General features: G+C 29.7%; 1 protein-coding gene across 1 annotated transcript in view; it reads right to left on the bottom strand.

The window, feature by feature from the left end:
• Positions 1-14,048, bottom strand: part of LOC106465118 (phospholipid-transporting ATPase IA-like) — a gene marked incomplete at its 5' end in the record, with an annotated part of 177,451 nt that overhangs the window by 83,230 nt on the left and 80,173 nt on the right. Inside the window, 4 exons of the mRNA XM_013925316.2 lie at positions 2,883-2,960; positions 4,776-4,881; positions 5,044-5,126; positions 11,780-11,869. Coding sequence (XP_013780770.2) covers positions 2,883-2,960; positions 4,776-4,881; positions 5,044-5,126; positions 11,780-11,869 — 357 coding nt within the window. The remainder of the gene's footprint in view (positions 1-2,882; positions 2,961-4,775; positions 4,882-5,043; positions 5,127-11,779; positions 11,870-14,048) is intronic.

Genomic DNA, 14,048 nt, shown 5'->3' with positions numbered 1-14,048 from the left:
ACCTAATCTAATCTTAAATAACCTAAAGAGATCCCTATTTTTACATTTTTTAAAATTTTCTGCTGTTGACTGTCAATGACACTTAATTGTTTCTTTTTGAAGTTAAGCACAAAGCTACACAATGGGCTATCTGTGCTCTGCCCACCACGGGTATCGAAACCCGGATTCTAGCATTGTAAGTCTGCAGACATACCGCTGTGCTACCGGGGGGCAATGACACTTGAATCTATTTTTTTTATACTAATAGTAGTAATGCATTAAATAATTTTCATTTAATTAAATAAAGCACCAAAGAATATAGAATAATAACATGCAAAAAGCAGACAATGTCCCCTAACTATCACAGTTTTTATGGCTTTCTAACTATGTAACAAGAGTCCTTACAAATTCATCCAAGCTAGTCGTTGCCTTTCCCATGGGAACAAAGCTTGTACTAACAGAGAAAATGACAATTCTCTGTTCAGAAAAGAACATAATATAATACATAATTTTATAGATGAAAACCTTGCCTTTCTATTGGTTATACATAATACAGTATAAAGAGTAAGAGAGAACTATTTGCAAATGCTGAAAAAGAGGATGTGACAGGTGGGTGTGGCAAGAGAAGTCTGAGTTTGTAATCAAACAGGATTGAAGGCTAAAAATTATGGTCTGTCTAAGCAATGATAATTTTATAGTGAGTAATTTACATTAAATTTCACACTTATTGGAGGGATGGTGAATAAAATTATGGAATGTACAAATTGCTTGCAAGCATATATCATGAAGAATTTTATTATAATTATTATTTTCTCCTTATCATACTTTATTAAGCCTAATAAGTTTCTAATTGTTACAATTTAGTTACTTTTATGATAATAAATAAACTATACACATAAAAAGCAAGAAAAATAATACTTACCTGGGAATTCTCCTTTTTTTATGACTGTTAATGAAACTTAAGTCTACTTTTTTTATACTAATGATACTATTACACTAAATAATTTTTATTTAATCAAATACTGCACCTAGGAATACAGAATAATAACGTGCAAAAAAGCATGAAACATATGCTTTATCAATACAAAAAATGTTAGGGAATAAAAAAGACGTCCTATCCACCTTTCTTGCCAGGATATTTGAAGAGACCTCCACTGATGAAGACAAACTACAGTTTAGCCAGTGGTACACCATTAACAGATCAACCTTAATAAATATGAAAGAAACCAAAAGTATTGATACTGAAATACTCTATGATACAATTGATGAGTTGTGTATGCATCACTTTGCTGTCAAAGCTGAGGCACCATGTCTTCACTACTGACTGGATACAGTTATCATTTTACTTGACCTTGCTGAAAATTATTCTTTCGTTATTCGGGATTTTGTATAGAGTTATTATTGAGACAGTAGTCATGCAACTCCCCATTCAGTTGCTATTTATATAAGGTAAGGAAAAAACTTATTGAGAAGTCTTTTTATGTGTTTAGTGACCATCTGGAACATGATATAAATGCAGCATACTGCATCATATTAGAAATTATCAAAAAAAATTCAAGGAACTTTTCCAAACATTAGCATTATTAAGTACTTTTCAGAAGGAGCAACGAGTCAACATAAATGTTGTAAAAAGTTCAAACTTATGACCGTTCAGGCAAGTTTAAGGCAACAACAACAGGTCATATTCTGATTACACTACAGGTGTATTCATTTGTATGTGATAAATGAAATTGACTTTGTTTTTTTATGATCTGAAGAAGTGAATACTATTGAAAACAAAAATCAAGTTGAATTTATATATGTAAGAATTGCTGCTGGGACACATTCTCATCACTGTTTTGTGCTCATTTCCAATGCAAAGCTAGAAATATACCACATATCACATAATGCACAAAAAAAAGGTCAGAAACTTGGAATGCTCAAAAGTGTATCAGAAGAAAACATGCTCAAGTTTATTATATACAGCCAAAGAAATATGTAGCAGCAGTGTACGATGAAGAATGATACATTGGACTTGTTTTCCAAAAATTAGATGAATGTGCTGATAATCAATTAAATTTCATGAGAAGAAATAATTAAACCAAAAGCTTTTTTGGCCACATAAATAGATATGTTTCCTGTATTTCCTATGATCATGTTATTTGTGTAGTGAACAGACCACCAATCAAAGGTAAGAGTACTCAACAAGACAAACATGACAGGATATGTAATTTCACTGAAAAGTGTCAAAGGATATGAAATATTTTCAAAAAGGATAAATAATAACAGTTCAATAACTGTAATTATATCTGACATCCAAATAAATGTGAAAATATAAATAACTAGCTCTGCAGACTGAATGAGAAAATGGAAAAATATGATCTTTCATGATTTTTGGAAAATTTTATTTTTTTAAACTATCTGTTTTACATACGTTTTTGGAATCTAAAGTACAAGTTCTGTTAATATACCATATACCAAATTCCAGCCTCCTACCTTGATTGGTTTTTGAGAAAAGGGAAGCCAAAAACTCATGCACAGCAATATTAGTCACTGCTCTGATGCTGGCAAATTTGATGTAATTATCAGATAATACTTTGCACGGATATGTCATATGCTCTGAAAATACTTCCTACCAAATTTCATCAAAATCTAAGATAGTGTGTTACAATCATTAGTTGATTTGATATGGATAACCCCCAACTCAGACAGCCCACTGAGGAGAAGAAAATCATAAAGCACTATATAAACACTGGAAGTATATGTGCTTCAAAACAACCACAATTCAAGCTTCCTTGAAGCACCAGCACTGAGATAAGTCATTTGTTGAAAGAAAGAATCACTTAACACACAGTTCAAGTTTAAGTTTCACGGTTAAGTTCAAGTTTATGATTTAAAGATGCAGTCATATAAATAAATCATACCTGTGCTAAGGCAAAGTCTGAGGAGCATGCTGCTTGAAGTCCTTCAACACCACTTATACCCACACCAATGTTTGCAGCCTGTGAAGAAATTTAATAGTTGCTTTAAAAAAACGTATGCATACATGCAGTAGGTAACAAAACTAAATGTAATGAACTTAGCTGTACAAGAACAGTTACTTCTCAATTTAAGTAAAAACTACAATACTAGCCCCTTCATTACAGCAACAGTGTTTATTCCTTGTACAGAAAACCTTTTTTTTGGGGGGGGGTAATACTGATATAATATTGGGGTTCTTGCAACATAGTTTCAAAGCCACTAAAACGGGTTGTTTACAATTTCAAGGTACAATCCTTTGTTTTGTGACATCATATTCATTCATATACTATTAGCACTCAAAAAATTGACAGCATAACACTTTTAGGCCTACTGTTTTCAGTTACATGATTTCTACATCTTGATATACATAGATACAGTGCACACTTTACAAGCATCCAGTATTCAAAACTTATTTGGGATAAACCTTGGGATTACTCTGACATTCACTGTTTTGATTTTTCTGGGATGATCTCCTACAAGTGAAAGCAAGGTTGATCATGGTTAAACTGCATTAAACAGCTGCAGAAATAATCCAAGGAATGTTGGAGAAGCTCTAAGATTCCTCCCAAACCATCTGTGAAAGCATATTATCCTGCTGAAAATATCCAGTGTTCACATGATTTTGTCATGATTGACACAATGTCTAACCACAAGGAAACATGGGAATGCATTATGCCTAGTGAAGGCAAATACATCTGTGTAGAGATGTAGGAAATGAAGGTTAGTATATGCCACAGATTCTATGGCACAATAAATACAGGAAAACAGTTATCATACTATAAAAATCCTACGACACAACACAATGAAAGAGTTAATTCATTCAATAATCAAGCACCAGATTTTTAATAGATTTTTTAAGAATCATCCGAGGAATATGCAAGTATGCAGACATGAGGGTTGGATCTTATTTTGTTTGCATTTATCCCTTATAATTAATTGTAAAGACATTCAACAAGCTTAATATAGTGTAGGAATGGTTATGAGAATGTCAACATACCCCAAAAAAACTAAAATCAGTTTGCTACAAACCTAAGCTTAAAGCTATAGGCTATTGAAGTACAATGAGCCAATCACTAGAACTGTTTGGAAATAATTATTGATTAACAAAAGCATTTAAAGTAGTAAACTTTTTTAAAGCTTTAAAAAAGTAAAATACAATTTTATTTCTGAAAGAAATATAAAAACAACAAACTTAACATAATGCCTTAAAATTACACTATTTCTGCATTTAAAACAAATCTGAAACTCATAACACTACTAAGAAGCATTATTAATGGAGCAATAATATATGTTAAATGTGATCACATGTGTTAAGAACAGAATAATATTTGTAAGCATCTGATACTGCACAAAAAAACAACATTATTTACATACCTGATCTTTTTAACTTTGGCTAATCAAGATCTTGTCCCAGTTGTTCTTGATTTTATATGAGTTAATAACTCATTTCTTGTGAGATTTAGACCTCTTTCAAAATATTACAAATAACTTTAAATTTTTCAGTTAGTTAAATGATAATCTACATGAGGTGATATAAAAATATTTTCTGGTTATATGTTGTAGTTGATTAATAGCAAAACAATGTGTATGTGATAATTTTAAAAAGGAGATAATATATTTATTTTTAAATGTTCAACCAAGATAACATTTTTTACATATCGGTTTAAAGTACTACAAAATCTTAAGACATAATAGCATTTTTGTCATTGTATAAATGAAATTGTAATTGAATATTCAGAAAAAAAAATTATGCATCATAATTCAAAGATGCTATTTGTGTTATGTCCATTATATACCTGAATCATTGCTACATCATTTGCCCCATCTCCAATAGCAAGTGTCACAGAATGAGTAGCCACCTTCACAACATTGACAACTTCTGCTTTCTGTATTGGGGACACCCTGAAAACATAAACTGAGCATGTTAGATTCTTCTTTGTAAAATGCAAAATTATTAAATCATGATACTCAGAGGAAATACTGAAGTTAAAAGAAAAAACAGTGTCTTCAGTTAAATAAAAAAAGAATCTTTTAGATTATACTTTACTAAACAAAGGTACTCACCTGCAGCAAATTACAGACTTGCATGACAAAGCTATGTCAACAAAATCATTCCTGACATCAGATGAAAGGGCATATTTCAAGGTCTAAATCACAACAAATGAATTAAATTAATTATGTTAATAAAAGTAAGTTAACGTAAGATTCCAAAAGTTTAATACTGATATATTAAAAAACAACTATAATACAGAAGATTACCAGTTTGTATGTTATTGATAATAATACAGATATCATCAAAAGTGCTCATAATTTATATCAATAAGCTGAAAATCTAATTTCCTAATTTCAGTTAAATTAACTCAAAATACTGTATCCTTACTAGTTAGGTGAAAATTTGGCATTAGTGAAAACATTTTATACAAGATTTTCACATGTAACTTTCTTACAAACTGAAAAAAAAACTTGAACAATATACAAATGAGAAAATTCAGAGGTTCTGTGAATGTAGTATACAAAATGACTTGTAATGTATATACAACACAAATAATTATACGAAATAATTTCAACATAAGTATCAAATAACTTATAGATAAAATTAATTTCACTTATTCCAAAAACTTTCACAATAAGAGTCAGTGACTCAACAAACTTTCAAACATGCAATGAACAACACTGTAGTTCTTTGCAAGATACAGTCAATGAAATAGTCATCCCTTAAACTACTGAATTAAGGAAATAGGAAACCTGATTTAATCAGCTAAATAAAACTTTAAGCAACATTGGCATAATGAACAATAAGTCAGAAACTTTATGTTGGTTATTACAGGGTCTGTAATTATATATTCACCCTCAAACCTAAACGTTTGCCATGAATTATATATTTAATAAGCAGCAAAGTGGAACAAAATAAAATCTTTGTCTGTGTGGTAACCAAAAGGTAAACCTAACACAAAGTTCTTCAATCTTTGCAACAACTCAAGATTTGTGGACCTAGTGCAATGATTCATTTTAGGTTAAATGAAAGAGAAAAAAAAAACACATTGTAAACTTTAACAAAATAAACACTTTATTAATTAAAACAAAATGAAGAATACCTGATCATTAAAGTGGTGGACCAATGCACTGATTTTAAGGATTGTATTTAAATAATAAACTGTTATTAATAAAAAAGAAGATAAGTGATACACAATGAGCAGGTATTAGGAGAAATACTAAAACAAAGATGAGACTTCACTACTGAGCCTTGACTCTTTTAAAACAGAAATTAATATGTCTAAAATACCAAAACTGTCTACTCTTGTTAGCAAACAGGACAAGTGTATTTGTATTCTAATCCTGAATGCGTCAAGAGATTAAATGATGATCCATAGTCAGAGGAAGTTCTATAATCTCATTATGGGGACTAAAAATACATCAAAATCCAAGCTGAGGAGTGCTTTAATCCACTATTTTAACATCACATATGTCAACAGTTAATTTTACATTTGTAAGAATTATTTTATTTTGCTATTTCAGTATATGAACCTTGATTGTAAGACATTATTGCAAGTCAAAACAGATGTTAAAAGTGAAAATAACCAAGTGATGACACACTGTATTCTAAATATCACAAGTTTTAGTTATTTGGAGTATTGTTATATGCCATTAAATATTACTAGTCTGTTTCTTGCTAAGACTATTTTCGTTAGTTAAGTTTTTGTTTACAGTATTTTAGGCAACATCTGTACAATCAACATAATTCTGATCAAAAGTTCTTAAGAAACACAAACACTTATTACTACCAGACTTATTTAAATATGTATTAGTAATCTGTATACAAATACCAATTGTTATTTCTGAGTACTGGTAACAATAAAACCTGTGAAATACATTCACAAGCAACAAATAAGTATTTGCAAACACTTTTTAAAGTACACGCTAGCAATTATCAGACACATACACTACCATCTAATATAGTTCAGAAATTGATAAATGTTAAATCACCAGACTAGCCGGATGGGAGAAAATTGTTAGAATTGAAGAAAGCCTGTTTAATTATTAAATATAAACCTGATTCGAGTAAGTAAATCTCAGTAATGTCATTATTTGTAAAACTATAAATCAGTGAAATCTTAAAACATTTGGGGAAAACAAATATTGATAACTATATTATCAAAATAAGCAAAAAAACTTATTATCCTCCATGTTCCTTTTTTGAATGGAAATTATATTTCATGAGTTCCATGAAAAATCGATTAAGAAATTTAAATATATCTGAATATAAAATAGATACTTCTTTCAATATCATCAAAAATTAAATATAAAAAGTTCAAGAACAATTTATTATTACCCCAATTGACAAAGCAGGCTGTAATTTTGGGTTTATATGTAAAAAATAATACACACAAATTTTAATTAAAGAAATTAATAATACAAATACAATTGACTAAAAGTTCTTTAAAGAAAAATACTATTATTACTAACATAAAGAAAGCCATTAAAAATGGAATATACATACAGATTCTTCTTCTCAATTGCCATTTTTATATGCAATTCCAAAATTGCATAAAAATCCCATTAAGTTCAGATTTATAACTAATTCTTTAAATACAGTTATTAAATCTGTATCTATAGAATAATTATTTTTGGATTATTGAAAATAACATTCCAGTTTTGGAATATTTAAATCAATGGTTCAGGTATGGCTAGCTTTGTTTCTACATGTGATTTTACTACACTGTATACTAAAATAGATTTGGCCCCCCAGGGGCACAGTGGTATGTCTGCGGACTTACAACGCTATAAACCGCGTTTCGATACCTGTGGTAGGCAAAGCCCAGATAGCCCATTGTGTAACTTTGTGTTTAATCACAAACAATCAAACAAAAATTGATTTGAAAGATTTAATCAGAGTATTCAATGATTTGTTTGATGATTTTGTAATTTAAGTTTACTAAAGTTCAGTGTGGAAATATATTCCATTTCTGTGTTTATAATAGTTATATTACTTTCAACAGACAAGTATGCAAACAAACAGAGGTATTCCAATGGGAGCATACTTTTTTCAAATACTGGCATTTTGTATTTGTTATTTTATGTTTGTTTGTTTGTAATTAAGCACAAAGCTTCACAATGAGCTATCTGTGCTCTGCCCACCACTGGTATCAAAACCTGGATTCTAGAGTTTTAAGTCCACAGACACACCGCTGTGCCACTGAGGGGCATTTCTTTTATGAAAACTCATTTTGGAAACAGGTTTCAAAACCTGATTTATATATATATATTTCATTACGTAGACAATTTAATTGCCAAAAATAACTTGAACTTTACACCTAACTTAATATACCCAAAAGAACTTGCAACGGAAAAAACAACAACGATTTTTATGCCAACTATTTAGACTTGGACATTAATTTAGTAGAAGGCAAAACAAAGTTGGCTATTTTTGATAAGGGAAGATAATTTAATTTTAACATTCTTGGTCTACCTACCCCCAGTAGTGTTATTCCATGTATGATGTTAAAAGGCATCATTATTTCCCATCTAAAAAGATTTTTAACAGTTTGTAATAATAATAATGATGCTTTTATGGATAATCTCATATTATTCATAAATATACTTGAAAATAATGGCTATATATACTGGCAATTAAGAAAAATTTTTATGCGGTTTTATAATAAGTATAAAAATATTTTAAGAAATAAATTTTTGATAAGGAATATACCTTTTTTGTCACTAGAAGTAGTTAGCTACTTTATAATTTTATTCAGCACACTGGGAAGGAAAGACTAACTTCAAGTAGTGGTGCTTGTCTCAGCTTACCCATGTCATACTTGAATAAATTTTCAACAGAAAAGGGAAGAGGTTGGGAGTATGAACTATATAGGAAATATTAAGGTAGGGCTTGTAGTTCTATTTAATATTTTTTTTTATTTCTTTTGGTAGTGGAATATTGTAGAAATATTAAGGTGGTTTCATTTCAATTCTACTTTAGGAATTCTAAGAACTTTTTAAGGATATCCCCAATGCATTTGGAATCTATTACCACAAACAATATCCATTATGACTTTAGGGTGACGACTGGGATTTACATTGGATTTTGCAAAAATTTCTTAATGCTTATTTTATATATACATACGTTAAAGATGTCTTTTCTTTTTCACCAGAGATGAAATTGAAAAGAGAATCTGTCATGTAGAAGGCTAATACATTCTTTTATTGGCTGTACTCTCTGCTGTGGACTGCAGTTTCACCTATTCAAGGCTCATCAGCACAGCTTGGGTCAGCAGACCAAAGAAATACATTATGTCTCTTACAACGGTGAAGCATGTATAATATCTACGAGGTTTTGAGTCCACTTTATTTCACCATATAGTAACCTAAGTTAATTTAGCCTATTATATGGTGAAGTAAAATGGACCCAAAACCACATAGATATTAAATAGAAAGCTTATTCTTTCTCCTTTAAGTTTAGGCATCAAAATGACCTAATGATAATACAAAAAATAAAATTAACAATTCAATTACATATATTTCAAAACTACAATGGACAACAAATATTCAAGTTTATATGACTCTATAAATATATTTGAATTTATATAGTCTTATATCAGAAATACAATATAGTAACATACACAAGAACGAAAAAAGAATAGGCGCCTTATCAGAAAGTGATAAAAAAACAAGTGAAGTTTTTACATGATCTGGTAATGGCAGTTTATTTATTAACTAACTATTTTGTACTACTACAGTACTGATAATCAAAAAAGAACCCCCATGAAATCAAAAGCTATGAAACCACAGAAAAGTATACCTTATATTCTGAAAACCATAATGAAAGAAGGTAGCAATATTATAACACACATGCACACACACACACTCACATCCATTAGTAATTTAAAAAACATGTTGAGTGCACATATGTCCACCAGACAGCTGACTACAGACTTATTAAACTCATTTTCAACGTAATATGAATGAGTGAAAGCTGACATGCTATTCCATACACAGAATGAAAACAAGATTTTGTTACAGGGATTCTCCTGTGTAAATCATTAGTAAGTGTCAGAAAATTTCTAAGAAATGTATTATAAAAACTTTAATTTACATTACGAACAAGTACAAAACAAATATAATTACTTTGGTGATACTAAACATAAAACATTAATATTATTATGAAAACCAATAAGAACATGGAATCCCAAATCTGTTTATCAAATCTCAATGCAACATGTAGAAAAGATTTGGTCTTTACAAGGACTCTCAATAATGATGAAAGATGGCACAAGATTAATGCGACTGTTTAGAAAAACCTTACATAGAAATCTGTACTGTGTAGATGTTAATGTGATTTAAAGAATAACTGTACAGGATCAGTATGGAACTGTAGTTAACTATCTGCCAATAAAACCTTTATGTACAATAAAAAAGTTAAACATTAAAAAAAAGTTAAAAAAGCGAACATTAACTAAAGAAAACAAATTATTTCTGGGGGTCATTTAAGCTGTACCAAGTGTATGAATTGCATCAAATATGTTGCTAAAGTATAACAAAAAAAAACAAAACATTATCCCAATAAAAACAAACCAACTTATAAATGCAAAACTACAATGGTTCCATCACTGGTTATCTTCTTACATGTAGCTGTGCTGAAAAACTGGTGCATATAATCATGAACAGGTAGGTTTTTGGTTAAGTTTTTGGAACCATTAATTAGAAATGATTAAACTACCAATGATAGCTTTGAGTTTTCTCAAAACCTAAAAAATTACAGTCTTTATAATGGAGTACACTGTAATACTTTTGATACGGAGTATATTTATACCAACATACCATTAGGTGAGACCATAGATTTATGTACAGAACTTTTGTAACAAAATGACAATGACGAAATGAGATTGCATATAAGTATGTGATTTAGAAAGACAAGCTTTGTCATCAAATTGTTTCACGTGGAATATGATAATAACCAAGAAAATGATATTGCTATGGGATCTAAATTAGCCCAATCATTTGCTAACTTCTTTCTATGTACCATGAAAAATGCTGGTCCTTCTCAGTTTAAAAGCACTATATTATAGAATCTGGTTAAAATATTAGTTCATTTGGTATATACATTAACCAACAAGTATAAATAGTTTAATAAAAATTTAGAAATTATCAATAAATCTTTATTACAAAATGTGTTTCTATTCATTATAAATCATGTTATTTAAGACTATTTGAAAGATACGAGTCTTCCAACTCAACTGAATTTCAATATTGCTATACAAAACATTTCTTTAGTATTACCATACAGAGTCAAACAGGCTTTTGAAATTAGAAAACAGTTACATAAGTCATGTCATAGTGCATCTCCATAGGTTAAGATATATCTTTAAACCTGATATATCTTTAAATCATCATTTCTTCAGGTATAAGGATAAAATACCTAAATCCAAAACTTCAAATGTTATGTATGAATGCCCTAAATGCTCTTTCATTGATATTGGATCCACCACTTGGTTGTTGTTAGTTGGAATACAAGAAAATGCAAATTAAATTCTATGTCATTTTTCAGTAAAAGGAACCATGCACTCAATAAGTGTAATGAGCCTAGAAATAAAGGACAACATAAAATCCTTGCAAAAGCAAATAATGAACAGGAACTGCATATAAAGGAGTCTATTGATAAAAAGACTTAAAACATGATTGAACGAACAAAACTGTGCAGTTCATTTAGTATTCCATCTTTAATAACAGATCCTCAGTAGCACAGAAATACATAGATAACTTTAACATAAAAGTATTTTCCAAATTATCCATATACAAGAAAGCTTACCTTTCCATCAATAATAAGACCAACATCATTTTCTTTCCTAAGTTGATCTCCAAAATCTAACACATGGCGTCTCACTGATTCCCTAGTTTGCTGAATAGATAAGTGACATAATTTTAAGGCTTTACTTTTCTTTTTTTATTAGCATGCATTCTACTTCCTTCAATAGCTCTATACTCAGTAAAACATAAATGTTTCAACAATATTATCAAAGTAATGTGTACAACAATCAAGTTAATAAGCATCATGCAACATGGTTATTACACTAGTATTTGAACATGAAACAATAACAACCCCCTTTTTTTTAAATACCCTCAGGACAACACACACATTAAGAACCATACAGTTAGCAGTTAGACATAAGAAACAATAACAACCCCTTTTTTTTAAATACCCTTAGGAAAACACACATTAAGAACCATACAGTTAGCAGTTAGACGTGAATTAATATTTTTCTCATTATTATTAGTTTGTAAGTTAAGTAGCTGTAAAGATCTAATGCTAATAATGTGTGTACATTTCTATTTGCCAAAGCTTTGAAATGTATTTAATTTACTGTTTTAGACAATTGTAAGAATAACTAATTTCCTAAATCTTTGTGTATTTGTAACTCACCAAAATCATTTTAGTCATACATCACTCAGGGCCAGATTAAGCTTTCAGGAAACCCCAAGCTAAGATAGAGCAAGGGTCTCTGTATATGGATCCATATGTATTATAGAATTATAGATATACAAACAGTATCTACATACTGAACACTTCAAATTAGACAAACAAAAACAGTACAGCAACAACACAAAACATTTATTGATTCAAACATTTTGCTATGATATTTACAGACATTCCCAAAACTTGTGACTCAGTCATTCTCAAAAGTCCACTTAGGCCTATTCAATTGATTTAGAATTTCAGTTGACAAACCAAACTATCTTCTCTATTACTATCGTACTAGTATTCTGTGTTGATTCTCTTACAATTATGGCACGAGTTTTTCAAAACATCCTCTGTTATTTTTGTCAAAGTGCACTCAGGCTGATTCAATTACTTTAGAACCATGCTTTGACGAAATATTCTTCTTCTTATCTCCTTTTCTACTGTTAATTCTTACTCTAACATATTAAATATTAGGCCTATGTCAACCGTTAGGCCTATCACTTCTATAGCAGTTAACTTCAAGCTGAACTTTTCCTTGCCCGTAACTTTACTCTCTCTGCTATTTTTCTGTCTGCTTTTTCTGCATGTCTCACACTATTTATATGTTTATCATTTAATTGTCTGCCCACCTTCTAGAAATATCTATATTCTCGATGTCAATTTATTGAACACGATGTCTCAACATCAATGAATTATAAACACAACTTCCTGCAATTGTCTGCTTTTAACTCTTATTATAACAAAAACTGAACAATAATAAAATATCTACTCACAAAATAAGTTAATCAATAATATATAAACTAAACAGTCTTTTATATCATGTCAGTCATTATATAGATATTGTTAGAAAAGGAAACACTGTACAGTATTGTGAAGTTCTGATGAAATATTGAGGAGATATTTAAAATACTATTTCAATGAACAATCCAAGCCATCCCTACATAGGCAATGCTACCACCTGCCTGATATACAATATATATATTTTTTAGAACGGCAACATTTTAGCAAAATTAGAAATTTTAAAAATGATCATGATTTTATCTCCATAAGGGGTCCATGAATACTGAACAACCACCTGATCTAAAAGAGGTAAATTAGCTAAAATAACTTTCCAAGAAATTAAGCTGGACATCATAAGCTTGTTGGCTGTAAATCTGATCTATCTATGTATAGATAGTAACTTGAAACTGGTATATTCATGAAAGGGTTAGAAAATGGAAATTATGAATTATGAACAGCAATTATAGTCACTGATTCTATGGAGGGACTTAAAGTTATAGTTTGGTTAGATTGTTCATTAATCAGGCACTGACATCACTATAAGATCAATTTTTACACATAAGAGACTTCCAATAAATTTCAAAAGCTCAATTTTGTGTGATATATAAACATTAAAAAAATAAATTAGACAATTTTTTATTTTATAAATTATTTTTTCACTGTGCAACAAACCACTCAAATGTTCTACAATTCAGTATTTACTGAAATTTAAATAATTATGTAAAAATGATGCATAGATATACTTAGTATTTCTGCTTGTAATATATATCCTTGTTTATCTAGTTGCATACTATTTAAAACATTTCTCAAGTGTCTTACTAGATACAAACAAAACTGT

The sequence above is a fragment of the Limulus polyphemus genome, unplaced genomic scaffold (genome assembly GCF_000517525.1).
Source record: "Limulus polyphemus unplaced genomic scaffold, Limulus_polyphemus-2.1.2 Scaffold1842, whole genome shotgun sequence".
NCBI classification, from domain to species: Eukaryota; Metazoa; Arthropoda; class Merostomata; order Xiphosura; family Limulidae; genus Limulus; species Limulus polyphemus.
Note: the sequence above shows the minus strand (reverse complement) of the source record. Positions and strands in the feature narration are given on the sequence as shown.